General features: G+C 52.6%; 1 protein-coding gene across 1 annotated transcript; it reads left to right on the top strand.

Moving 5' to 3' along the window:
• Window positions 1-445: 445 nt before the first annotated feature.
• Window positions 446-25,224, top strand: ACAP1 (ArfGAP with coiled-coil, ankyrin repeat and PH domains 1). The gene is made up of 22 exons (XM_063301714.1): window positions 446-544; window positions 4,141-4,198; window positions 5,050-5,169; window positions 6,016-6,069; window positions 7,407-7,465; window positions 9,717-9,900; window positions 10,039-10,083; window positions 11,243-11,338; window positions 13,413-13,487; window positions 14,510-14,619; window positions 15,007-15,058; window positions 15,920-16,020; window positions 16,240-16,351; window positions 17,906-18,114; window positions 18,530-18,599; window positions 19,318-19,412; window positions 19,812-19,981; window positions 21,540-21,745; window positions 22,169-22,278; window positions 23,687-23,797; window positions 24,524-24,573; window positions 25,093-25,224. Exons 1-22 carry the CDS (start codon window positions 492-494, stop codon window positions 25,197-25,199), a joined length of 2,247 nt encoding a protein of 748 aa, XP_063157784.1. The 5' UTR covers window positions 446-491; the 3' UTR covers window positions 25,200-25,224.
• The last annotated feature ends 789 nt before the right edge of the window (window positions 25,225-26,013 follow it).

Below are 26,013 nucleotides of genomic sequence, written 5' to 3'. Positions count from 1 at the left end.
GAGAACGGACCGCCGCCGGACGGGGCGCGCGCTGGCGGGAGGGCCGGCTGCGTCCAGCCCCGCGGGTGGGTGCGCCGCGGACCGGGGCGGGCGAGGGCCTTCCGCGCGCCCCGGGGGCCCCCACGGCCCTCTCCGGGCGGGGCTGCAAGCGCCGGGCGGCGCCAGGCGCCCCCCCGGGCTTCGCGGGCCCCGCGTCCGGCCGCCTCCCCGGGGCGCGCCCAGCGTGACTCCTTCGCCGGGCGGCGCCAGCGGGCCCGCACCCCGCCCCGGGGCGGAGCGGGGGCCGCGCTCGCCGGTGCCTCCCTGCGCCGCCCGCGGGTGGCTCCTCTTTCTCCCGGCCGCCGCGGCGAGCTCTGGTGCAGGTGGCGCCGCCGGGCCGCGCCGCGCCGCTCCCTTCACCCCGAGCGCCCCCGGGAAGCGCCGCCGCCGCCGCCGCCGCCGCCGCCGCCTCCCCCCCGCGTCTCCCGGGCGGGCCGGGCCGGGCCGGCAGGATGACGGTCAAGCTGGGCTTCGAGGAGTGCCTGAAGGACTCGCCGCGCTTCAGGTGAGAGTCCGCGCCGCCGCCGCCGCCGCCGCCGGTGCGTCCGTCCGTCCGTCCGCGGCAGGCGGGCGCGGCGGTGCCAGGCGGCGGCAGGCGCCCCCAGCCAGCCCGGCGTCCGCCCCGGCAGCCCCGGTGGCGCGCGGGCTGGGCTTCGGGGCGCCCGAAGCAGAAGGAGGAGTTGGGGACCGGCCCTGCAGTGTCCGGAGCCCGGAAGGTGGTCGTGGCGGGGGCGCCTGATCCCGCAGGCTCGTCTGAGTAAAGGGAGCAGCGCCCCGCATTCCCTCCCCCCCCCCCCGCCTCTTTGCTCTTGCTGGGACACCTTTCCTTGCTCCACTTCCGATTTTAAAGCGGCAGCCCCCGCCCTTCCCCTTATCTTCCTTCTGCCGGAGGGTCTGGTGGGCAGTGGTTGGGAGCAAAGGGGAGGGGGGTTCAGACCCTCCCAGGGAGGCCAAACTGAGTTTAGGGAGCAACGCCAGGGAGTTCTGGAATTCTGCGCTGGCTCCTAGGGGATCAGGGGATCTGCTTCCTGCTGGGGGCTGGTTTGCCCCCCCCCCCCTTTACATCCCATCACAGGCTTGCCTCTGCAGACTGGTTGCAGACTGGGACAGGCAGGACAGCAGTTGGTGCTAATTGTTAGGATGGGCAGAGCGGGGCAAGCTGCAGGCAGAATGCCAACTTTCCAGCGAGCTCAGTTGTTCTGTAGGAATGAGACAGCAAAGCGACATTTTTCTTCCTTGGTGCCAGGGTGGCAGAACTGACTGTATTGTTTTGCACCAAAACTGCTGGGGAGAGGCAGCGGGGAGGCCTAGGAGGCAACCCTTGTCAGACACGTCTGTTTCTGTGTAATGGTGTGTGAGCTTCAGCCCTCTTCCGGCCCACAGAAGCCCGGGGTTGCCTGCTTTCGCACAACATCCTCAACCACTAACGTAGCCAGGCCCATCTTGATCTAACCTGTTGTGCAACCTCAGTGAGTGTGGTTAGCATGAGATACTAGGTTGCCTGAACCCAGGTAGCTGGCTTTAAGGTATAGGCGCCATGTTTCAAAGAACCGTGGGCCGGCAGGCCCTACAAACCGCGGTTGCGTCCTTGCAGAAGGCCAAGGGGGAATCGGAGGACCCGGGTTAGGAGGTATGTATGGCATGGAGAAGGCTGGAAAAACCGGCCAGGGCTGTGGGTAGGAAAAACAAGCAGGTTCTCATGACCACTTGCTGAACAGCCTCGGCCTGTGGCTTCCTGGCAGACGCATCCCCCCCCCGCCCCGTTCTGCGGCTCTGCAGGAGATGCTGCAATCCCGTGTCTCGGCCCCAGGCAGGAGCATCCCCAGTTGCAACCGCCGTCTGGTCCCCAAGTCTTGGGGTGAGCCTCTCTTGGGAGATACAATCTCCCCCCTTCTTTCCGCCATCAAACCCACCCGTGTCTGTTCCCCCTTCTGTCCCTGCGTCACAAGCCCACAGCTCTCGGAAGGAGGCTGGTGAGGACGAGACCGCTGAGATCCTGGTTCTCCAGACTTGGCGTCTTAGAGGGAAGGAGGCTTGGAGATCTCTCCGATGGCTCTCCAGGAACGGAGACCGGCTGGTCCACGGCTTCGGAGCTATCCCGTCCAGGAAACTTGGCTGCCTGACTTGTTCAGGGTGGGAAGCCTCTCCTCTCCCGTCCCGAGCAGCCTGTCCTTCGGAGGAGGCAGGCTCCAGTCCCCATCACCCCCTGCCAGCAGGTGGGTGGGCTGTGTTGGCAGGGGACGATGGGTGGGGAGGCTGGGCGAGCCAGCAAAGCGAAGCAGAAGGCCCCAAAAGCTGATACGTTTTCCATTCTGAAGCCTGCCGAGGATGTGAGAAGTTGTTTCCGAGAGTCACTTGTTTCCCCCCCAGCCACGCTGCCACGTTGCTCCTCTGGCGGACTTTTTCAGTGTTTCCGTGTCCTGCTGAAGCAGGCCGGGATGCTCCCCTCTTGTTCTGGGGCGCCGGGTTCCCTGCTGTGCGTGGATCTCGCTTGCAGGGTTTTTCTTAGGATCTCCTGCAGGCTTTGTTCCCTCCCAATTTGACTAACTTCTTTTTCTTGGTTCTTATTTTAAGCCGCGGTCCCCGTGCATCGTGGGAGGGGTGGCAGCCATCTTGGAAGGTCGCAGAGATGAAAAGCACGGGGTTCCCCTTCACGGGAAGGAGCCCCTTTGGGTGTGTCCTTATCCTCCTCCCAAAGACTGCCTTCCCACCATTTGTAGGTTTTGGACTACAAACCCCATCCTCTGCAGCAACCTGGCTGGCTGAGGAGGATGGGCAATGAAACCCATCCCATCTAGAAGGTGCCAAGTGGGAGAAGGCTCTTCCTGAGGGCTTCGGCTGTGTGCATGTGGGGTGTTGGCTGTCCCACTGTGCCGCCTTCCCTAATTTTGCCAAAACAGCTTTCAAGATTCTGGGGGCCTCACGAGGTGTGTTGTGCTCCAGATCAGGAGGGTTTCTGGGCAACCGACGGGAAATGGTTTACAAGCCTGAGGGAGGCAGGAAGTTGTGAGATGACCGCAACAGAGCAGATGGAGGGGTGTGTGTGGGGAGAGTGCAGGAGCGCAGCATGCAAACAGTTGCCCGGCCCTGAAGCATTGCTCCTGGCTCTCCAGGCTTCTTTCCCCAACGTGGTGCCCCTCAGGAATGCGGGACTTAAGCCGCACCTGCTGCAAGGGACTGTGGGCATGAACCGTTGAAAAAACTGCCCTCTGAAGACCACGCTGCGATCTCTCCTTGGCACATCACCCTCTTCAGTCTCCATGGGATAAATGCTCTGTGCCGCCTTAAACTCTCCCGGCCTAGCATCCCTTCAGGGCATTCTGGGAAATTGCAATTCTGGCCAGGACCTGCCATCTGGAGCAGCCTGGAGTGCATAGCTGGAAGATTTGCTTTAATGGGGGATGCCCTCCAGGCCCTGGCCATTGCCCCAACATGCCGTGCACGGGGGCCAGCTGAGCCCCCACCTTCTCGTTGACTGGATGGGTCATTCAAGAACCAGCTGCAACAGAACTGGGGCACGCCCCCCCTTGTTCCTCTAACACAGTGTTTCTCAACCTCAGCAACTTTAAGATCTGTAGACTTCAACTCTCAGAATCTGGCTGGGGAATTCTGGGAGTTGAAGTCCACACAGCTTGAACTGGCTGAGGTTGAGAAACCCTGCTCTAACACAGCCTTTTCCACCCTGGCACCCTGTTTGCATGTTGGGGTGCACCCTGGGAGTCTCCTGCTGAGAATTCTGGGCAATGGAGTCCCAACTCCAGATGGGGGAAGGCTGACTTTGAGAGTGAGGGTCAGAGGAAGCGAGCACCTTAATTTCGACTGTGGGCCTGGGTCTGCCGCTGTTTGCTTGCGGCTGGAAAGGGGGTTTGGAAGGCTGCCCCCGCCCCAGATGGCTTGCGTGGTTGCTTGTCACTAACTTGGTGCTGCAAGATGTGAACGGAAGTTGCAAGACTCATCCCCCAAGATCGTATCGTGAGTCTGTGGCTGTGACTTGGCTTTGAACCCCAGCGTTCGTGCTAAGTCTATGTTGGCAATGGTTTCCTATCCACCCCTGCTGATATTTTTCCTTTCTTCCCCCCCCCCCAAAAAAAACCCCCTTAGGGCTGCCATTGAGACAGTGGAAACTGAAGTATCAGTGTTGGAGACCCAGCTGGAAAAGGTGAGCCGGTGTTCTTGCGCACTGGTGAGCGTGGAAAAAGGTATGGGTGGTGTGTCTTGTCGGTAGCCCGCCTGAGCTGCATCACCAGATACTTTGCAAACTACTTCTGTGTTCCCAAGAGGAAGAAAAACCCAGAAGCTGCAGGTGGGCGGAGGGAGACGAGAAGGAGAACATGGCAAAAGATCTGTTTGCAGGCCTTTAAAACTCTGCAGCTGCTTTTTGATTGCACCATCTGAGCATCTTACACTGCAGGAGAGCAATTTCCTGCATAAAGCATTTGCTAGAACATTTCAGATCCGTTCTAATCTAATCAGTGTTGCTCGAGCTTGGCAACTTTAAGACATGTGGACTTCATGGCTGGCTGGGGAATTCTGGGAGTTGAAGTCCACCCATCTTCAAGTGGCCAAGGTTAAGAAACACCATTCTAGGTAAAAAGGGGGTTGCCCTGTTTATAATCAGATCTCTTCAGATTTAAAAATCCAGATTTCTTATTGAAGGTGCAGATGTTCAGGTTATTATGCTCGGCCCTTTTAGGCCAACAGCTCCCTAGCTGATATTGTGATTTTGCAATTGTTTGCAAAGATTAATGGCTGGGCTTATGCCGTGTCTGTATTGTGCTTAGATATAGACGCACAATAAATAAAGATATTGCTACTGAGCGGACCAGCCGGGCCAGTCTCCAGGCTGGTGCTGTCTGGAGTGGGTGGGCACCGCCCCACCGTGTGCCAGGCTGGGGAACGGCTGCTCTTGGAGTGGGGGTGCCCCCCTCGGCAGGATAAAGCTCAGATGCCCACTCCTGGGGTCCGTGTTCCCCAATTCTGACCTTGCCGCGTGTCCTGCCCCCCCTGTAGTTGCTGAAGCTGTGCAGCACCATGCTGGAATCCGGGCGCCAGTACTGCAGCCAGAGCAAGACCTTCGCGTCCGGGATTCAGGAGCTCTCCCAGCACTCCTTGGGGGACACGTTGATGAGCGTAAGTTGACTTGGAGAGGGGGAGGCTGGGGGCACCCCAAACTGTGGCTGGGGGGCTGGGGTCTCTTTGGGGAGAGCCTCTGGCCGGAAAAGGAGTGGGCATCGTGGCATCGCCTGGCTCTCTGCTGCTTCTGTGTCCCAGCGGATGCAGCTTGCCAATCGGCCTCGCCAGGAAGATTTAGAAGATGGGTTCGGCCCTGGGCTGTGTGTGTGTGTGTGTGTGTGTGATGGAGCAGTAGCCTTTTGCCCCCAGTGAGAGGCTAGCTGGAATGCCCTCCCCAGAAGACCTGAATGTGAAACGCAAAGATAATCCTTTGAATTGGGTAATGTTATTTGACGGCAAAGTTTGGGAAGGGAGGACGGACTGGGCTGCCCCTGAAGCTGGTCTTCAGTTCCAGAATTGGTTTCCTCATGCACAGGGGAATGGCCAGGCTCTGCCTCTAAGCATGTGCAGAGGGCCTCGCATCCAACAACATCTGGAACCTGGGAAGTCGCTGAATGCTGAGTCCAACGGCTGGCTGGCCAAGTGCTGAATCAGTGTTTCTCAACCTGGGGAACTTTAAGATGTCTGGACTTCAACTCCCAGAATTCCCCAGCCAGCCATGCTCTATATTGTGCACCCTGCTGCCTGGGTGTGATGGGCTTTGTAGTCCAGCACACCAGGAAACCTCCAGGTCTGGTTGAAAATGGATTGGTCCTGGGTCAAAATGTCACCCGCTGTTTCCTCTTGGTAAAGTGAGCTTTCATTTCTCGTCTGCCGACTGCAAGCTACAAAACGAGTCCCTGCAGATCGCAGACTCCTGGACCTAATATTTTTCTTGTGATTCAGTTTATTCTCTTCCCCCAGGAATGCCTGGAAAAATTTTCCAAGGGCTTGAACAAAATGATGGAGCAGCATGAGGCGAGTTTTATTCATTTATTTATCAGATTTGTATAGCTGCCCACCTCGTGAAAGCGACTCTGGGTGGCGTACAACAGTTCAATTAAAACAGTACAGGCAGTTCTCGGTTAATGACCATTTGTTTAACGACGGTCCGACAGCCTTGGGAAAAGTGCTTTTCCACCTGTACTCACGCTTACGACCGTCACAAACTGTCACACCATCCTCACAGTCGTGTGATTGCAATTTGGGCAGTCGGCAGCTGGTTCACATTTATGACTAGTTTCAGTGTCCTGCGGTCAAGTGATTGTGATTTGCGACCTTTTTTGCCGGTTTCCAGCTTCCAGTCCATCAGGGAAGCTGGATTCACTTAACGACCATCGTAAAAGTGGTCGTAAAACCAGGTCTGGTCATGTTGTGGCTCATTTAACAACCGTACCACTTAACCAATTTTCTGGTCCCTATTCTGGTCGTTAAATGAGGACTATCTGTAAATTGTTTGTTGCTTAATCCCTCCTTCCTTTTTAATTCAGCCTCCCAGCAGGTGGCTGCTCCTGGCTGACTTTGGAAAAAACTAAGCTGGGCCTGTTAAGGATGGGAGACCACCAGGAAATCTCAACCCTGTAAGCTATATGGGAAAGACCCAGTAGACTTCATATTGTTACATCGACGTGTCCTTCTGGCCATCAGGAGCTGACCGTGGATCAAAGAAATCTTTTCTGTCTAAACTAGCATTTTCCTATACAGTAAAGCTGCCCCTTAATCCCTGGAGATGCGGCATAAGAGGGGGGCAGAAAATCTATGGGGAACCCTTTCTGATCTTTGGAGAAAAGCTGCAATCCCTTTTGGATGCCTCTCGCTGATCTGGATTCCACTCCCCTGCTGAGCGCAATGGGTTTCGCTCCGTTTTGTTTGTTTTCTTCGCATTTCTGTTGAGGATGCGGCTCACACGGTGGAGTTCACACGTTAACCTCCGTGGGGGGGATCTCGGCCCTCGGAGGTTTTCCGAAAGTATTTTTTTCAGGGCAGTGGAAAGGTAACATTTTTAAACATACGGGGGCAAGCATATTCTAAGTTAAAAACTAAGTAGAGATTCTCTTGTGTCAAAACGTGGCTCCTGATGGTTTTACGCACCCACCCTTGTAGCTTTCTTGGCAACCGCAGGGGTGTTGTGGACCTGCCAGCCTAGCTTGCAGCTGTGAGATTTCCTGGTGGTGCCCCATCCACACCTAAAGATTAAAAAGGCCTGATCCTGCTCACATTTTATATGCCAGATGTGGCCTTTGTCTTGTCCCTACCCATTTTGAGTGGAATTTGCCTGTTTCCCGCCTACCACTTAAAGTCTGTTTTTGCCGTAGGAGCTCCTGGAGACCACACAGCAGTCTCTTCGGCAGCAGCTGCAGACTCTGGTGAAGGAGTAAGTCTGTCACGTGCTTGCAGGGGGGACGAGATGAACGTCAGGGGCAGAAGGAGGGCGGCCTGGAGCAGCAGGGGGTCCAGATGCTATCAAGGCCCAAAGATTTGCCTTTCCTGTATTGCTGGGCAGTGCTTGGCTTCCGAGAATGCACTTGGTGGCTCACATGGTGGGGGGGGGGTAAAATTGAGAACACAAGGAGTGCCCAGCTGGGTTGGATCCTGATTGTTCCTGAGGCCAGCCTTCCATTTCAAGGAGTGGTAGCACAGCCCAAGTTTTTTGCTCTTTCCCCAGTAGCCAGGATTCAAAGGTAGACTGCCTCTGCACCTGGAAGACCTCGGCAGCCATAATGATGAATGGACAGGTGCCACTACCACGCCTGGTGGGCAGGGCACGTTCAGAAATGCGGAGCCCAATCCTAAGCCTTGGTGCTTCCCTTTAAAGCCCCGTTGGCCTTGGGGCCAGATATCAAAATAGCCTCTCCCCATATCAGGAGTGCCCTCAGCCCCTCCTTTTGTACATGACCTGATGAAGATGTCACCCCAACAGTGGCTGAAAATACTTTAGGAACCATCTTAAGTCAGTCATGGTTGTATCTTGTGGCAGGGAGTTCCATAAGTCCCAGAGGCGTCACAAAAAAGAGGCCTGCCTTTGGCCTGTCTTTAGTCTTTCACTGTTTAATGCAGTGTTTCTCATGGCTGGCTGGGGAATTCTGGGAGTTGGAGTCCACCCCTCTTAAAGTTGCCAAGGTTGAGAAACACTGATTTAGTGGATGAAAGAGAAACCCGTTTTCATTGGAATGCTCCTTGCGTGATATTCCCGCCCCTCCTCACCTGTAAATCAGTCTTTTCCCAGTGTGGGATTCTTCAGATCTGTTGGCATTACATCTCCCATGCAGATTGGGGAATTCTGGGAATTGTAGTGCCAGCACACCCGGAAGGTGGCAAGTTGAAAAGGTCTGTAAAGAGGGGCCCCTTCTATATCCGGTTTCTCCTCTAAGGATCCTTCATATCAGGGCGTCTTTTCAAGTTGCAAGGGACCCTTGAGGCCATGGAGTCCAGCCCCAGGCTCAGTACAGGACTCCCAAAGCAAGCATCCCTGTCCAGTGCTGCTGGAACCCCTTGTGAATGCCCCCAAAGAAGAGAAGTGGGTCTTTTACTGATGCCACACATGCCAAGTGGATCCTGGCACTGAACAGCAGTCCTGAACAGGGGGAATGTGTAACAAGAAGTCCCCTTTTTAACCCAAGAAGCCAAATTTCTAGATAGAAAAAGCAGCTTATCAGGAAAAGGGGGATGCAGGAGAAATACAGGAAGGCAACAGGCACAGGATTCATTCATATTAAATCAATAGCATCACTGAAGTAGTTTGGGATTATCCACTTGAAGAAAATCTTGCCTTTCAGAATAAGTTCTGAGCTGCTGCAGAGACGATGCTTAGCGAGAGCAGGTGTCTGGCTCTTCTGTTGGGGTGCGGTTAGGCAGGCCTCCTTGTCCCTTTCACTATCCTCTTGAAACTATTCTCACGTGGATGCTAAAAGCCAGCTCGTCTGAGCAAAATGCTCCATCTCTGGTGTCCTGGGTCTGGCCAGCCCACCAGAATGCCCTTGGCAGCTGACACCCCCCTCCCCGCACCCGGTCCATGTGGTTGAATGATAAAGGCACTAACTGGTTGCCCTATTGCGTGAAAAGAATTATATGAGGGGGGCTGTTTAGTAAAGGATATGGATTCTTGCTTCTAAGCAGGGTGTCAACTACCCAGAACCTTTAAGGGGCATTGTGCCGACCCCCAGTACGGGAGTTTGTTAGCTTAGTGCAGCCTTTCTCAACCTTTCGGCCCTGGAGGAACCCTTGAAATATTTTCCAGGCCTCGGGGAAGCCCTGCACCCTGGCTTAGCATGTTGTGTGAAAGCAGCCAGCAAATCACCGGGCAGGGATTATCCGTGGCTGGAGGGGACTTGAACTGGGGTCTCCTGGGTCTAGCCTGGCACTCCGTCTATTAAACCTACCAACTGTTGAAAGTTTTGCATTTGGCATTTTCCTCCACGCATATTTGCGTTCACACAAGAGGCTCAGCTGGGCTAAACTGGGTTTAGACATTGGGGGTTAGGAAGGCAGCCATCAGTGTGAATCAGCGCGTCCCACAGCACGGCAAAAGGGCCGATCTGTTCCGGTGTCACGTGTCCCATGAATTCAGCTCCTGCGTGTTGCTCACCTGGGCCATGCGCGACGCAAACCAGACGCTTGTATTTCAGGGACATCAAGCACTTCAAAGAGGCCCGGAAGGAGTTTGAGCGGGGCAGCGAGAGCTTAGCCAGCGCCTTGCACCACAACGCCGAGGTGCCCCGTCGGCGCCACCATGAGGCCGAGGACGCTGTGGTTGCCCTCAAAGCCGCTCGGACCACCTTCCGCAACCGGGCCCTCGACTACGTGCTGCAGGTGGGGGTCAGCTGGGCAAGGGGCTCCCCTTCCCGGTTGGGAGGATGCGGAGGGCTCGTGGGGCAAAAGGCATGGTGGGGGACACGGGTCGGGGGGGCCCTGCTGCACGGGCGTCCAGACGCTTCTCCTGTCTTTCAGATCAACGTGGTTCAGTCCAAGAAGAAATTTGAGATCCTGAAGTTTGTGAGTAACGCCCGCTGGCGGCCGGGTCTCCGCTGCCTTCCCCAACCCGCTGCCTCCTCGGTCTCTCGGACTACAATGCCCAGCTTCCCCAGCCAGTCTGACTCTTCAGTCTGCTGCCCGGAGAGGGTGGGGTCTTGCTAAGGCACAGCGACCTAAGGTGCAGCGGCTGGCTTAGCTTTCGGCCCGCGTCCACGAAGGCTGCTCCTGTGGGGTGCCGGAGCATCCGGACCTCTGGCTCCCAGCGTTAATGGGGGTTTGCTGCGTGTGATGCTGCAGCACAGGACAGTTTTGGTGTGTGTTTGCCCCCCATTAAGGGGTTGCCTTTTGTAAGATGGATTGGTGTACAGGCAGTCCTTGACTAACGACCACAACTGGGGCCGGAACTTCCGCTGCTAAGCAATGCAGTCGTTAAGTGAGTCGCTCCCGATTTTATGACCTTTTTGTTGTTAAGTGGATCGTCATGGTCATTACGCAAATCTGGCTTCCCCCATTGAGTTTGCTTGTCGGAAGCCCCCTGGGAAGGTTACAAATGGCGATCACGGTGACCCCAGGACACTGCAACCATTGTAAATACATGCTAGATGCCAAGCGCCTGAATTTGGGTCACAGGGCCAAGGGGATGCTGTGATGGTCATAAGTGCAAGGACCAGCCACAAGTCACTTTTCCCAGCACCATTGTAACTTCAAATGGTCACTAAACACTTGGCCATAAGTCAAGGATTACCTGCAGACCAGTGTTTCTCAAACTTGGTAACTTTAAGACATGTGGCCTTAAAGTCCACGTGTTTTGTTGTAAACCGCCCAGAGTCCCTCCTTGTGGGGGGAGATGGGCGGTGATAAAAATTTGATGAATAAATAAAGTCCCAGAATTCCCCAGCCACCATACCAGAAAACCTCTTTTGCCCTTCTGAATTTCAGCCTCAGCTTGTTTTCAGGGCCCAGATTCGGGCCTGGCCTGTGGGAAATACAAAAACAGAGCACCTCTTAGTGTGTCTAAAGATTCTGTTCTTTTTAAAGGGCTGCTGTCTCTTGCATATTTTATCTGCAACTCTTTCTGTTTGCAAAGAATGATTTGAAGGCACCTTCAGACCCCTGAAACCTCCTTTTGAGGGAAAGCCAGAGGTCTGCCTTTTGACGCCTCTGTTTCCCCTCATTCCAGATCTTGTCCTTCATGGAGGCCCAATCCGTCTTCCTCGAGCAGGGCTTCCATGCGTCCAAACAGCTGGAACAGTATCGCAGAGACCTGGCAGCTCAGGTGAGGAGCCCAGGCGGTTTGGGAAATGGGGAGGGGGGCCCAAATGCAGAAAAGGTTCCACGTGTGCGGGAAAATTGGCTGCCCGTTGGCAGCAGTTAAGAGCAGAGAGGAAGTCTTTTTTAAAATTTTTAATTACAAAAAGGGAAGGAAAAAACCACAAAAATTACTTTAACAAAAAAAGTGAAAGAAATACAGCAAAGGACAAAAAATTAAATGCCATTATAACAGTAAACAATTACAATGCTATACATACTTACCTAACGCAAATATTATTCAAGTACATATATACTTCTCATAGGTTTATATAATTACCGTGTTTTTCTTTTAACCTATTATATTTTGTACAAATGAGTCCTGTATTTCATTATAGCTGTCCACGCAAAGTCTACATCTGTAGGCAACTGGCTCATAGGTGGTGGGCGCAGCCAGGACTTCCGTCCGTTGAATAACTGGGGCTGCGCCCTTACCGGCTTGCCAAGGCTGCAGCATCAGCCTTTTGGCCGTAGGAAGGGCACGGAGTGCCCATCCACGTGGCCAGGCTCCATGTACTAGTTATCTAGAGGAACAGAAAAGGAAATCGATGGAGGGGTGCCGCAGGCCAGCCAGGAAGGAGAGAGGCTCGGACAAACAGGATGCAGGAATTCAGATTCCACGCTCTTTAGACAGCAGAACTGCCAAGCCTCGTTTGCTTCACATCTGGACTCCCCTGCTCCATTCTGGGTACCAACTTCTAAAATGAAAGTTGATAAATGCAACAAATCCAGGATACGAGAATGCTGGCCAGTCCGACAGGCCAGTCCAGGAAGACTTGGCCGAGCTAATGCTTGGCTGGCAGAGGACCCACCCGCTCCCTTCAGCTCTCTATAGGGCTGCCCCAAAGAAGCCGCAGCTGGCTGGGGCTCTGGGGCTCCAAGGGGAGCGACGGGTGGCGGATTCGATCCTCCGACGGTTCTTCGGCAGAGTCAGGCTGCCCTCCGTCTGGGACAGCGCGGCTGACAGATTCTGTGCCAGGCTTGAGTCCTCCTGGGTTAGGAAACGTGCCAGGGGCCGTGCGCTTGACCTCACTCCCAGTTCCAGGATTTTACGGCCGGTGGCAAACATTTGAAGAAACGGAGGGCGAGTTGGAAGATTGCAAAGAAAAGACAAAAATTAGCCATCCGTATTTTCCCTCCTGCTTTATTTTTATATATATTATATTATATTATATTATATTATATCATATTATATTATCATATATCATATCATATTATTATATCATATCATATATCATATCTCATATCATATAATATCATATATTATTATATCATATTATCATATCATATCATATCATATCATATTATTATATCATATTATCATATCATATCATATATTATATTTCAAATTCCGTCACTGCCCATCTCACTCAAAGAGTGACTCTGGGCGGTCTACAAAGAAACTAAAATGACTACAGATTAAAATACCAGAAAACCAGTATTCTTCATAAAAATATAGATATACATATTTTGCACGAAAATGCCAGAAGCATGAGCCAGAAGCCCACCTATCCCCAAATCCGTTGGATAACTTTTACCCGTTAACCCCCCACCCCTTAAGGGCTTGCAAGATCAAAGTGATGGGTCGCTATCTGGAATTAGTTGAAAAGTTTTAATTTCAAATCAGGGTTCACTCCTTGCGAATCCCCACAGCCATAGAGAGATAGGCCAAATAAAAGGGGGAATGCCAGATTCCTCAGTGGTGTGTGGGGGGGCAATGCATTATTATTATTTTTACTTGCATATTGACTAATCTTGATCTTGCTGGGGAGGGAAGGGAAAGGGAATTAACTTCCATCCAGTGTTGTTGACTTCAAATCTCACCCAGCCGTTTCCTTTTGGAAGAGCCAGACTTCCCTGCAAAGCGACCCCTGATCTGGATTTTGGCTGGGGGGGTGGAGGGAGGGCAGGGGAGGCGCGTTGGAAGTGGCGTCCCTTCCCAGCCCAGCTGCTTTGGAGAAGTTGGGCTTGTCCTTGGTTTTTCTCTGCCCTTCCGTCGAGGAAGGTGGCCCTTTGGCCTGACGCGGGACTCTCTTTCCCAGCTGCATGAGTTGGTCCTGGAGTCGGCCCGAGAGAAGAGGGACATGGAGCAGAGGCACACCCTAATAAAACAGAAGGTGAGGCCTCGCAGGGAAGTGGCGGAGATGCGTGGCTGGGGAAGCCCCTCCTCTGGCGGGCCACAGGGGCACGGGTTTTGTGGGAGGTGGGGGTCAGCCTTCCCAAACTATGGCAGGCGTGCCAAAAGCGTAGCCCCTACTTTCCGGGGGTAGGGAGGCAGCTTTAAAAAGCAAAAAGCTGCCATAAACTTTGCAGGATCTTAAGGCGCCCATGTCATCCCTTGGAAACTTCTGGATGGGCATCCTCCAGCCAGAATGGCCTTGCTTTTGTGCATAGAGGCTTTGTGGATACAGGTGGCCCTTGATTAATGACCAAAATTGGGACTGGAATTTCAGTTGCTAAGTGAAGCGGTCATTAAGTGAATCTGACCCAATTTTACGACCTTTTTGTGGCGGTTGGTAAACGAATCACATGGTTCTCTATTGATTTTGCTTGTCGGAAGCCGACTGGGAAGGTTGAAAATGGTGATCCCGTGACTGTGGGATGCTGTGACGGTCATAAGTGTGAACTGGTCGCCAAGCACCCAAATTGTGATCACAGGACCATAGGGATGCCTCAATGGTTGTAAGTGTGAGGACCAGTCATAAGTCGGTTTTTCCAGCACTGTTGTAAGTCCGAACAGTTGCTAAACGAATGGTTGTTAAGTGAGGACTACCTGTATTCCTCTGGGTTCCCTGGCCCTGAGCAGTTGAGCTTTATAGGTGAAAACTCAGCTCTTATTTATTTATCAATCAATCAATCAATCAAATTTACATAGCTGCTCATCTCACAAGCGACTGTTTAGTTCTGGAAGTAGAGTTTAAGAGTGTGGGAGGAGCTTGTGAATGAAGAGGTGGAGCTTATGCCCAAAGGGAGAAGTTTTATGCTTCGGGGGGAGGCGCTAAAGTGGGGCTCGACGTGGGGAGGAGCTGAGCAAACGAGGGAGGAGGAAGAGCTGGCCTTGCTTCGTTTTTCGGTTGGCTTCAGAGACCATTTACTTGCCGGGATGAGCAGGAACACCTTCTCTTGCACCCTTGTCCAGGATCTGACCCAGGATGACGATGTTCCAGAAATCCGGGCGCAGCCAGGCGAGGTGGTGATGGAAGGCTACCTGTACAAACGGGCCAGCAATGCGTTCAAGACCTGGAGCAGGTGAGCGATGCCTCCCTCCCCGGACAAGCACCCCTGCTGCCCCTCTTTGTGGCTGGGCCTGGGCCTGGTCATCTCAGACCAGGGCTTTCCAGCCTTGGCAACTCGAAGCATGGCTGGCTGGGGGATTCTGGGAGTCGAAGTCCACCCATCTTAAAGCAGCTGAGGTTGAGAAACACCGTCAAAGCCCAAGTCAGGCAGCTCTAGAGGATTCCCTGCCTCCCTTTGGGGTTGAAGGAAGCCTCCCCCTGCGACTGCTATTGGGAAGGTAGACTGCTCTGACGTGGGGGAGCTCTCCTGGGCTGCCCTCCCTCCATGATCACTCTGCCTTTGCTCCCCTTCTGTTCGTCCTGCCGGCATTTGTGCTGACCTACTGTTTTTAAATTGCAGGCGCTGGTTTTCCATCCAGAGCAACCAGCTGGTGTATCAAAAGAAGGCCAAGGTGAGGACTTGCATCTGGACAGCAGGGGTGGTTTTTATGTTTTGGAAGGGCCACAACCTTAGGATCTATTAAGCATGGTTGAAAGTCTATCAGTCCGTCTCTACATTGGATGAAAAGTCCTTTAGCTATTGATGTGAAGTGGTCAACCACAAAGGTAGTCCTCGCTTAGCAACCATTTGTTAGTGATGGTTTGGACTTATGACAGTGCTGAAAAAAACGACTTACAACTGGTATTCACACTTACGACTGTCACAGCGTCCCCACGGTCACGTGATCACGATTTGGATGCTTGGCAACCAGTTCGCATTTATGACCGTCACAGTATCCCGTGGTCACATGGTCATTATTTTTGACCTTCCCGGCCAGCTTCAATCAATGGGGAACCACGTGATTTGTTTAACAACCATGTGGTTTGCTTAACCCCTGTGGTGATTTGCTTAACGACCACTGTAAAAAAGTTCGTAAAATCTGGTCAGATTCACTTAATGACCACTTTGCTTAGCAACCAAAATTCTGATTGTTAAACGAGGACTACCTGCAGATTGGTGCATTGCATTCACGTCTGGTTGACTGTCTAGATCACAGTTATCCACAGACCCATATTGTGCTGTGCCACAAACCATGGTTTACCCATCACAACCCTTGGGTCCCTGCAACAAGCTAAGTTGAAAGAAAAGAAGCGCCACTGGCTCTCCATCGTGCGCCAACCTGGCTAGATGAGAACGCCAGGGGCTTTTTCTCCGAAGCGTTTGGGTGGGAACGGGGGCCGTGGGGATGTCCTTCTTGGAGTGGGGCTGGGGATGTGATCGACCAGGCACGACCCGCTCTTCTGCCATTCCTCCCCCCCCCCCGAATGCCCAGGATGCCGTGACGGTGGTCGTCGAGGACCTCCGGCTCTGTACCGTCAAGCCTTCCCCGGATCACGAGCGTCGCTTCTGTTTTGAGGTGGTGTCCCCCTCCAAGTGAGTCTTCTGTCTCCCCGGTTCCTCCTAGTGCTGGCCTAGGGCTGCAACAGATAGGGGCATTCACGGGGGTAGGTCAAAAAAGTCAAGATGGTGCCAGCAAGCACACGATCGAAGCTTCAGTTGCGTGGTCTCTGGCGCCGTCTAGGCTTTCCGACCCACCCCTGCAGACGTTTCTGTCCCCAGAAGAGCCACGATGATTCCCTTGCTCTCTCGTAGAAGCTGCCTACTCCAAGCCGACTCGGAGCGGCACCTGCAGGCCTGGGTGTGCGCCGTGCAGAGCAGCATTGCGTCCGCTTACAGTGAGGGGCGTCCAGAACCCCTGGGGCAGGTGAGACGCGGCAGCGTATGGCCCAAATGGCAACCCGCCTGCCGTGAGGTCCTTGTTGGTTAGTGGTGTGGGTCAGGATGTCTGGTGCAAGGACACCAATCACAGCATCCCTGCCCCCCCCAGCCAGCCCCCCCAAAACTGCAAAATCTGCTGCCTGGCTGGTCTTCTCCTTGCACCTGGTTCAAGACCCCTGGGTAGAGTTGCATGTGGATCTAATCCATTGTTCAAGTCTGGAATCCAAAGCTTTAAAGTTGCTTTAATATTCCGATTTTATAATGGTTTTTATTGCAAGCTGCCTAGAGTCACTTTATCGTGAGATGGGCGGCTATATAAATGTGATAAATAAATAAAAGATATCCCCGGTCCCTTCACCCGGCCTGTGGCTTCCCCTGGGGTGCCCTCTTAGCTGTAGCTTCTGCAAAAGTGGGCAGATTAAGCAACTGAGTCAGAATCCAGGAAGCTCAGGCAAGGAGATCTCTTGCGTAAAATTTTGTTACAGGCTTTCAGTGTTTATTACTTCACGCCTTCGGGCCCCTGTCTTTCCCAGTGAAAATATCCAGCATCCGATTTTCAGTAGGTACTGAGAGCAGGATCTCCCAGGCCGAGAAAAGTAGTTTGAAAACGGTTGGTGCCTGCCTCTTCTTGACTGGTGCTGTGCAGGGCTGAAGGCTGGATCAGGGATTTTGGGGGGCACCTCATATTGCCTGTTCTCTGGCCTTCTGCTGTTTGAGAGGTTGGAGAATCGCAAGTCGGTTTCTTCCTAGCTTGTGGCTCTTGGCCCAAAATTATCTTGTCTTTCCCTCTCAGTAACCTGCCAGCTACAGGACTCTCCAGTGATTAAGCAATTAAGCCCTTTTTCTCACTTTTTAACCACAAGCTGAGTTAGCTAGGGAACTTTGCAGAGGGAATATTTGCTCCCTGAGAGTGTTGCTCTTACTGTAATTCCACATTATTCTTCGGAAACTGTGTTCCCCAGTTTCCAAATTTCAGCAGTTACCTTCAGCTTTTTCAAACCATCTCCCTGGTCTTGAGGACTAGCTGCTTGATATGCTGTTGCTGCTGTTAAATGAGAGCTGGGAGTTCTCAAGATATAGAGTCCCATGCTGACACTTGGAATATATCCAGGCTGGAATATATGCAGGCCTTTGTATACAGGTAATCCTCAACTTACGATCGTTCGTTTAATGATGTTCTGAAGTTACGTCGGCCTCAGAATCAGTGCTTTACGGCCTGTAAAGCACTTCCAAGCATCACAAAATGTCACACCCCCCTGCGGTCACATGATCGCATTTCAGGTGCTTGGCAACCGGCTCACATTTATGACCAGTTGCAGTGTCTTGCGGTCACACGATTGCGTTTTGTGACTTTTTTGCAAAAAAAAAAAAAAAGCCCATTGGGGAAGCTGGATTCTCTTAATGACTGCCATAAAAAATGATCTTAAAATTCGGTCCAGTCATGTGGTGACTCGACTTACGACTGCAACAACTTACGATGGAAATTCTGGTCCAAATTGTGGTCGTAAGTCAAGGACTACCTGTGTACGCTTCTTTGCAGCCCCTGGAACGCAGCAGTTCTCTCACTGCAGCCACCCTGCAATCCCCATCCAGCCGGAAACTGCGGGGTGGTGTGGACAAGCAGGTGGTGGATCAGGTGCAGCGGCTGGAGGGCAACGCCCAGTGTTGTGACTGCCGTGAGCCGGCACCCGAATGGGCCAGCATCAACTTAGGCATCACACTTTGCATCGAGTGCTCCGGCATCCACAGGTGACTTGGCCGCCACATTGCGGGGAACAGAAAGAGGATGGAGTGCTGACTCCGATTCTCCCCCCGCCGCATTATAAGGAGAGAGGGTTGAGACAAGCAAAAAAGCAGGAATAGGGCCTGAAAAGGGAGTGCCTTTTCTAGAAAGTGGAGCTTTCTAGAAAGGAGGTGAGGCTGCCAGAAGAGGTGGAAGAAAGCAGAGGCTGGAGTTGGTCAGGAAGGGGTCAGTAGATAAGGAACAGGTCTCCTGCAGTGTTGGAAGAGAGAGGCCGTGGGTGGCCGTGGGTGGGGAAGGGGGCCTCGTATTTGCAACATGGGATGGGACAGGACTGTGGCTGCTCCTGGACATCTGGAGAAGAGGCAGTTCTCTCTTCTCCCTTGGAGCCACATCCGTTTCTCACCTGCCTTCTCTGCTTAGGAGCCTCGGGGTCCATTTTTCCAAGGTGCGATCCCTCACGCTTGATGCCTGGGAACCTGAGCTGGTGAAGGTAAGAGAGGGGTGGATGGCAGAAGCTGTAAAGCGGGTCGAGATGCCCACAAAGCAGCAAATTCCAGTGAGGGACTAGCAGGGGGCCCATAAGAGAGATTTAGGGGACATTCCATTTTCCAGAAAAATATATGGCAGCTTCTGGAAAGGGTTCTGCATCACCCGATATTAGCAGTCCTTCGGGACAGAAGCGTGCAAGACTCAGATCCAGAGTGGGAAAGGTGATTTGGATCTGGCGTGGGCACGCTCAAGCACACTCACGCCAAGTCCAGAAAACATCTTGGTGCGTATGTTTACTGGGGGCAACCCATAGAACCAGCCCAGGAATTCCAATTTTGGAAAGTCTGTTAGAAAGAAGCGAGGCTAAAATTTGTCTTCCTGGAAAGCTTTGTGCAAGAAATGCTTTTTAACACAGAGGCACTGCATCCAGTGAGTCCCCCACCTGCATTTTACTGACTTCAGTGAGTCCTAGGACTTTAACATGGAAGGGAGGGAGGGAGGGAGGGAGGGAGGGAGGGAGGGACAGTAGTTGCAGCTTCCAGTGTTTTGGGCACACAAAACAGCCATAGAACTCCTGCCAGACACCTTAAACTGTTACGCTCTTCTTCTCCTCCCCTGTTACTTGGAGAAAGTATCCTGGATCCTGGGGAGGAGGGAGGGGAGAGGAGAAGAGAAGCTGGGATGAGGGTACCCCTAAGCACCTCTCTTGCCACCGGCAGCTGATGTCCGTGTTGGGGAACCGTGTCATCAACCAGATCTATGAGGCCCGGGTTGAGGAAATGAACATGAAGCGCCCCCAACCAGGAAGTTCACGGTGAGCATCCCTTTTCTTGAAGCACCTCCCTTTTTTTCAAAATCCCACCTGGATTAGTTTCATCCAGGTTGAGTCCATGAATGTGTTCCCGCACCTGCCCTCCAGGTGGCGCAGTTGCACTGGAGGGCTGAAGTGACATGTCTTGGCCTCTAGAGGTCCTTGGTGGGACCCCCCAGGGCCACCTGTTCTCCTGTCCTTCCCCAGACAGGTGTCTTCCAGATGACTGATGTCCGCGTGGGGGAGGCTGCCCTAAACCTCACACCCCTCAAAGGAGTGTGAGAGCATGGCAGACCATTGTGAGTTGCTTCTGAGCATCTCCTGAAAATCTCTGCTGCTGTCCCTCCCTTTTAAAGGGCAAAACCTGAAACTTTATCTCGGCGGCTGCCATTTCCTTTCCAGATCTGAAAAGGAGGCCTGGATCCGGGCCAAGTACGTGGGAAGGAAATTTATTACCAAGTTCCCCCATGCTGGGGTGCAGCTGAGTCACAGCAGAGAGGCCCTGGGGCCGGAGAGGCCCCCCCGGCCGTTTCCCAAGCCCAAGCCACCAGGCCAAATCCGCCGGGGCGCAGGTAAGAGAGGGCTACCTTTTCTTTCTCCAGGAGGGCGTGAAAGGGAGGGCAGAGTTGAGCAGCTGCAGGGATGCCCAGTGTGACTTGCTGTCGTTCTAGTCCTCGACCTGTGACCATTCTGGTTTTTGTGGGTCCTCCCTCTTCCCTTCCCTTCCCTTCCCTTCCCTTCCCTTCCCTTCCCTTCCCTTCCCTTCCCCTCCCTCTTTCTTTCTTTCTTTCTTTCTTTCTTTCTTTCTTTCTTTCTTTCTTTCTTTCTTTCTTTTTTCTTTCTTTTTTCTTTCTTTTTTTCTTTCTTATCTTTGTACAGCCACCCATCTAACCAGTGGAACTCTGGGGGGTGAAGGAAGATAAAGAAACATGATCTGTAATCCAGATTACACAAATCCCCGCAATGGCAGAGCTCCCTTAACTTCCTGGCCCCGAGGCCTGGGAGAAAACCCAGCTCTTCATGGCTTTCCAGAAGGCCAACCGAGGCAGGGCTGCCTGTATCTCCAGGAAAGGGCTGGTTTTCGGCAGGTTTTCGGCATTTTTATCTCCTTGATAAAAATCCTGAGTGCCCAGAGTCTATGAGTTGCCCTGAGTGTAGAACTGTGGAATAGATCAATAACTCCCACCCACCTCCAGTGGGGAGACAGTCTGCCTTGGGGTTCAACTGGCAGGGACCCCGGGGAAGGGACTCCTTGCCAAGAGAGTAAGAAGAAGATCAAGATTATTAGAATATTAGGTTAGAGTATTAAGACTGGGATTATTTTGCCTGTAATTTCTCCTTCTTGGTTCTGTCCCTCTTACCCTGTTCAAGATGGGGGATCTGGAAAGCTCCAAATTTTTCCATTTGGGGGGCAGGAGTTTGCAACCACGGGGGCGGGCTGGGTGGCAGAGCCCAGAAGCCTGCTTTTGGTGACCAGCGAGGTTTGGCCGAGCCCCCGTGGACAGCGCTCTGGGGTGCTGGTCCAAGGGATGAGCTGAAATAAAGCAAGATGCTCCTGGGCGTGTGAAGAGAGCATTTCTTCCTCCTGTTAGCTACTTCAGCTCCACAAACGCACCCTCTAATCCTGAAAACTCTTCTTTATGCCTGGAAGGAATTAAATGAAGACTCGTACTGAAGCAAAGCGGGAGGGAGCTGTGGTGTTTTTCCTTTTTCAAAACGCAGGCATGGGCCAAAACACCACTTTCCCCACTTCCCCACTGCCTTGATTGGTTGCAAGACAAGCCTTCTCTGTTGGCCACGCTAACTGGGGGACGATGGGAGCTGAAGTACAAGGCTTTTAGTCGGAGATCGCTGGCCTATGAGTACAGGCAGTCCTTGTTTAGCGACCGCCTTGTTTAGCGACCATTCACAGTCATGACAGTGCTGAAAAAATAACTTTATGACCAGTCCTCGCATTTATGCCTTTGCAGGTCTGTAAAGCCAAGGAAAGCTGAAGTAAGATCATTAGCAGAGTTGTGGTTGCACTTAGCGACTGCTTTGCTTAGCAGCCAGGTTGCCGGTTGGGGTTGCTAAGTAAGGATGACCTGTGTGCCTTGGTGGTTTTAATACTCTTGATCCTTCCTCTGAAAGGAGTCTGCGAGGGAGTCTCTTCAAGTCCTGCTGCTCCATCTTCAGAGGACCTCCATAATTTGCACCCAGGAGCCCTGCTCTACCGGGCAGCCACCGCGCCCCCGAGTTTGCCCACCATGGCGGATGCTCTGGCTCATGGAGCGGACATCAACTGGGTGAACGCGGCCCAGGAAAGCCGAACCCCGTTGCTCCAGGCCGTTGCTGCTGTGAGTCTGCAGTTCTGGGGGTGGAGACCGAGAGGTGGGCCAAAGAAGCTCGATGGGCCTTGAGTCCTCCCCACCAGAGGCAGCTGCGCCGCAGCGACGAGGTCCATTGACATGATCCGATTTGCAGAAAATTAAAAGAAAATCTAAGGGCAGGGTGGCAAAAAATACAATTTTAAAATTTGTCCTTGCTGGCAAAAAACAGGGCGGCGGTGGCAGCAGATGGCCTGTTTTCCGCCAGCAAGCAAGGAACAAGTTCTGCTTTTGTGGCATCTGGACGTGTGGAGGGATGCCACCTCGCGGCAGTGTCATGACACAGGCACATGAAGGAGGGGCTTGTTTAGTGATGTCACTATGGGGTTGCCCCACCTTGCCCCGCCTATCCCTTCTTTCTTATGGAACAACCTTCCTTTTCTTCTTATCCAGAATTCACTGCTGGCTTGTGAATTCTTGCTTCAAAATGGAGCCAACGTTAACCAGACCGACTGCAAAGGGAGAGGACCTTTGCATCACGCCACCATCTTAGGCCACACTGGGTAGGATTCTTGTTTTGGTCGTGCATCCGTTCTTATCGTTCGGGTTTAAATTTGTTTGAAGAAACGCCCGCTCCTCTTAAAATAAATGCGTGGGGAAGCATCCTTGCAGACGGATAGAGCTTTGCGTTTCTTTTAAGGTGTTTACATTTGGATTTTCACTCATTTTGTTAGTGAGCGTTTGGAGCAAGTCAAAATGTACGAATCTTAAAACAGCCAAAAAGGTGGTTTTTTTTAACCAGTTGGTGGAATGGATGGATGCAAGTCCTTCACTTCCTGCCCCAGACTGATATCTACTGAAAAGTCTTCCATCAGAGGTATTTTATAGAGATTCAGTGAACCAAATTCCCAAGTGCAGGTTTGACCTGGAGGGTCTTATGTGAGGTGTTTCTCAACCTTAGCAACTTGAAGATGGGTGGACTTCAACTCCCAGAATTCCCCAGCCAGCCTTGCTGGCTGGGGAATTCTGGGAGTTGAAGTCCACCCCTCTTAAAGTGGCCAAGGCTGAGAAACACTGCTGGTTTGGGTCGGTAAAAGTTGTTTGAACCCACTGCCAATAGCAGTGCCAGGCTGCACAAAGAAAGCAGTGTCCAGCTGTGCCCAGAGTCTCCAGGGCATTAAATAGAGCAGATTTAGGTCACTGCCGCATGTTTGAATCAGTGCAGTCAGCTCAGCTCACGGACAGCCTGTCTTAACAAGTTTGTAAAACTTGAGTTTCAGAAGCCAACAAGGTCAAATCAGCCAATCTTTGCATTGCTAAACCAGCCTTCTCTGACATGGTTGTCCCCAGATTGTTGGATGTGAAGGCTGCGAGGTAAGGGATTATGGGTGTTGAAGTCCCAGCAAACACCTTGTTTGTGATGTAGCAGTCAGAGGTGTCCACAGACATGTCGCCCACGCATCATCCACACCCACCAGGGCTTTGATCATTTTGTCACCCAGCACTCCTGGTATTGTGCTGTACAGGAAGTCCTCGACTTATGACCACAATTGGGTCTGGAACTTCTGTTGCTAAGTGAGTCACACCTGATTTTACAACCTTTTTTGCCACGGTTGTTAAGCAAATCTGGCTTCCTCCACTGACTTTGCTTGTCGGAAGCCGGCTGGGAAGGTTGCAAATGGTGATTGCATGACCCCGGGATGCTGCAACTGTGGTATGTGCAAGCCGGTTGCCAAGCACCTGAATTTTGATCACATGACCGCAGGGATGCTGCGATGGTTGTAAGTGCGAGGACTGGTCGTAATTCACTTTCCACAGCACCATCGTAACTTGGGACAGTCGCTAAACAAATGGTCATAAGTCGAGGACTATTGGCATTTTAATTTTATATTTAATGTTATATTTTGCTTTGCCCAATAGCCAAAGCAATCTCTCTCTCTGAGCTCTGTCCCCAATTTTTCCTCCCCCCAGGCTGGCTTGCCTCTTTCTCAAACGCGGTGCCAACATGAGCGCAGTCGACGGGGAGGGCAAGGACCCGCTCAGCATTGCCATTGATTCGGCCAACGCAGATATTGTGACGTTGTAAGAAGCAGCCTCCGCCCTTTCCCACCTGCCCAGTTGAATGCCCGGGAGGGGGCACCAGTCCCGGTCGGGAGGGAAGGCGAGACGTGTGGGCCTGATGTCTCGGCTTTTCCTGAAATCACCAGCAATTTGTGGAAAGAGGGGTGGCGAGTAGAGATGCCAAAGGCGGATTTATTGCGTGGAATGGGTCACCCAGGGGTAATCCATCCTGTCCTCTTTTTTAAAAGAAGACGGTGAAGAGAGTGTAGCCGTGGGGCACACCGCCAAGCTGCCCCTCCCATTTCAGTGGGGCTTCCATGACCAGTTTTAAGGTCTGACACATCCATAATGGGTTCCGATCCTCCTGTTCACGCTGCTGAGCATTTAAAGATAACCAGGATCGAGTCCTGCCTGGCAGCTTCCCGCTCAGCCCTGCAGCCACTATGGAACTGGTGGTGCGTGGCTCACAAGAGGCAGGTCTGCTTGGCACCTGTGGGACCTTCTGAATAGTCTCCTAGGGCAGCCTCACAGAGCATGCATTACGGTACTCTAGTCTCCCTTAAAGTAAGGCCCTCCATAGAGTTGGGATTGCAACTGCCCCAGTTTCCAGGAAGATGGAGACTAGGCTGATGGGGTATTTGGGCGGGGGGCTAGACATAACCAAGATAAATGTACCATTTGGGGGCTCATAGTGAGATTTCCTCTATGATTTCTCCTCCCTTTCTCTTTCCACCTTCTGCCCCAAAGGCTGCGACTGGCCAAGATGCGTGAAGCTGAGCTGGCCTTGGGCCAGTCCGGTGAGTCTTGCCCTCTGTGAGAAGGGGTGGAGTGGGGAGATGGGGGCAGGAGACAGACTCAGTCTAACCTTGATGTTCCTTTGCAAAATGCAAATTTACAGATCCCTGTTTTTGGCTGGGGAATAGCCCGGCCCTCAGTGTTCCTTTTCCCCGATCTGTAAAATGGGCACCCCGGGGAATCTATTTTGCGGGGCTGTAAATAGGGCGGTGTCAATACCTTTGAGCGTTCCCCATGCTTTAGAATTCCAGCCTTGCCCATTTCCATGGATCCCTTTGAAGAATTGGGAGATTAAAGCTTGGAAGGAATAACTGCTTTGTGGGAAATTTCTAAGTGCCCCCCCCATGCACCCGGACTGTTACAAAGGGACATTGGGCAATGGAGGTGACGTTTGGGCATCCTCAACTGATTTTGTGGTCATGGTGGCCAAGGATTATGGGAGGTGGAGTTAGCCCAGCTAGAGGATCCCTAGCCTGTAGGGACAGGGGCATAGCGTTCCCAACCTTGTGCTGTTTCTTCAGGAGATGAAACCTACCTGGACATTTTCCAAGACTTCTCCTTCATGGCCTCCAACAACCCGGAGATGCTGGCCAGGCAGAGCAACGACCTGAAACTCACCACCTTGTGAAGCCCCAGAGAAGTCGTCCTCGGGACGGGACCGTGCTGTTTTTGTCAGCGAGGCATGGCGGGGTGCCTTGATCGCCCAACACAAAATTAAGTTGCAGGTGGACTCAAGGGGACCAAGAGGCCGGTTTCAAGCTTGGATCCCCCAAACTCTTCCTCCGCCCCGGCTTGCTTTGGGGTAAATTTGGCAAGAAAACAGCTGGGACAGCGAAGGTGTCTGGCGGCTGCCTTGTTTTGGATTCTTCTGTTTCCCCCTCTGATCTTCCCTTTTTATTTATTGCTTTTGAACTGCCTATAATTGCAGGATGATGCTAATTGACAGATACGGAATCAGTGTCCACCCCAGATCCAGCTTTCCCTTCTGAGTCTGGAAACAGGGATCTCCCAGTCTGGAGAGGTGAAAGCGGGGTGCTGTTGGAGCTGGGAAGGCTGCAGATTTTATGTAGGAATAAACACGGCTCTCCGGAGTACAGGAATGATGCTTTGTAGGTTGTGAGGTAGATCCTTTGGACTGAAGATCTCAAAATGTGACTCCTGAAGTTGTGGTTGATTTACGCCATTTATGCTGTTGCCCTCATTTCTTTTAGAAACTTGTCAGTGGCACCTGCAGTGTGCCTCAATCACATGCGTTTTCACCTTTTCAGTGTTTATCTTTTAAACCTTTGAAAGAGTTAGTTACTCACTTAGTAGATGGGGGGAACGCCCTGGCATAGTTTACCCGGACCTCAGCAAAGCCTTTGGGAGAGTGCCTCCTGATAGACTTCTTCGTAAAATGGAAAAATATGGGCTAGGTGATACCACAGTTGGATTCAGTTGGT

Source organism: Candoia aspera, chromosome 4 (genome assembly GCF_035149785.1).
Source record: "Candoia aspera isolate rCanAsp1 chromosome 4, rCanAsp1.hap2, whole genome shotgun sequence".
NCBI classification, from domain to species: domain Eukaryota; kingdom Metazoa; phylum Chordata; class Lepidosauria; order Squamata; family Boidae; genus Candoia; species Candoia aspera.
This window is presented reverse-complemented; position numbering and strand designations above follow the sequence as displayed.

Excerpts from the sequence above, each read along its gene's own strand:
- ACAP1 (XM_063301714.1), top strand. The coding sequence starts at position 492 with ATGACGGTCAAGCTGGGCTTCGAGGAGTGCCTGAAGGACTCGCCGCGC. Across the intron at positions 4,199-5,049 it reads TGGAGACCCAGCTGGAAAAG|TTGCTGAAGCTGTGCAGCAC; the intron begins GTGAGCCGGTGT and ends CCCCCCCTGTAG. Across the intron at positions 18,600-19,317 it reads GGGAACCTGAGCTGGTGAAG|CTGATGTCCGTGTTGGGGAA; the intron begins GTAAGAGAGGGG and ends TGCCACCGGCAG.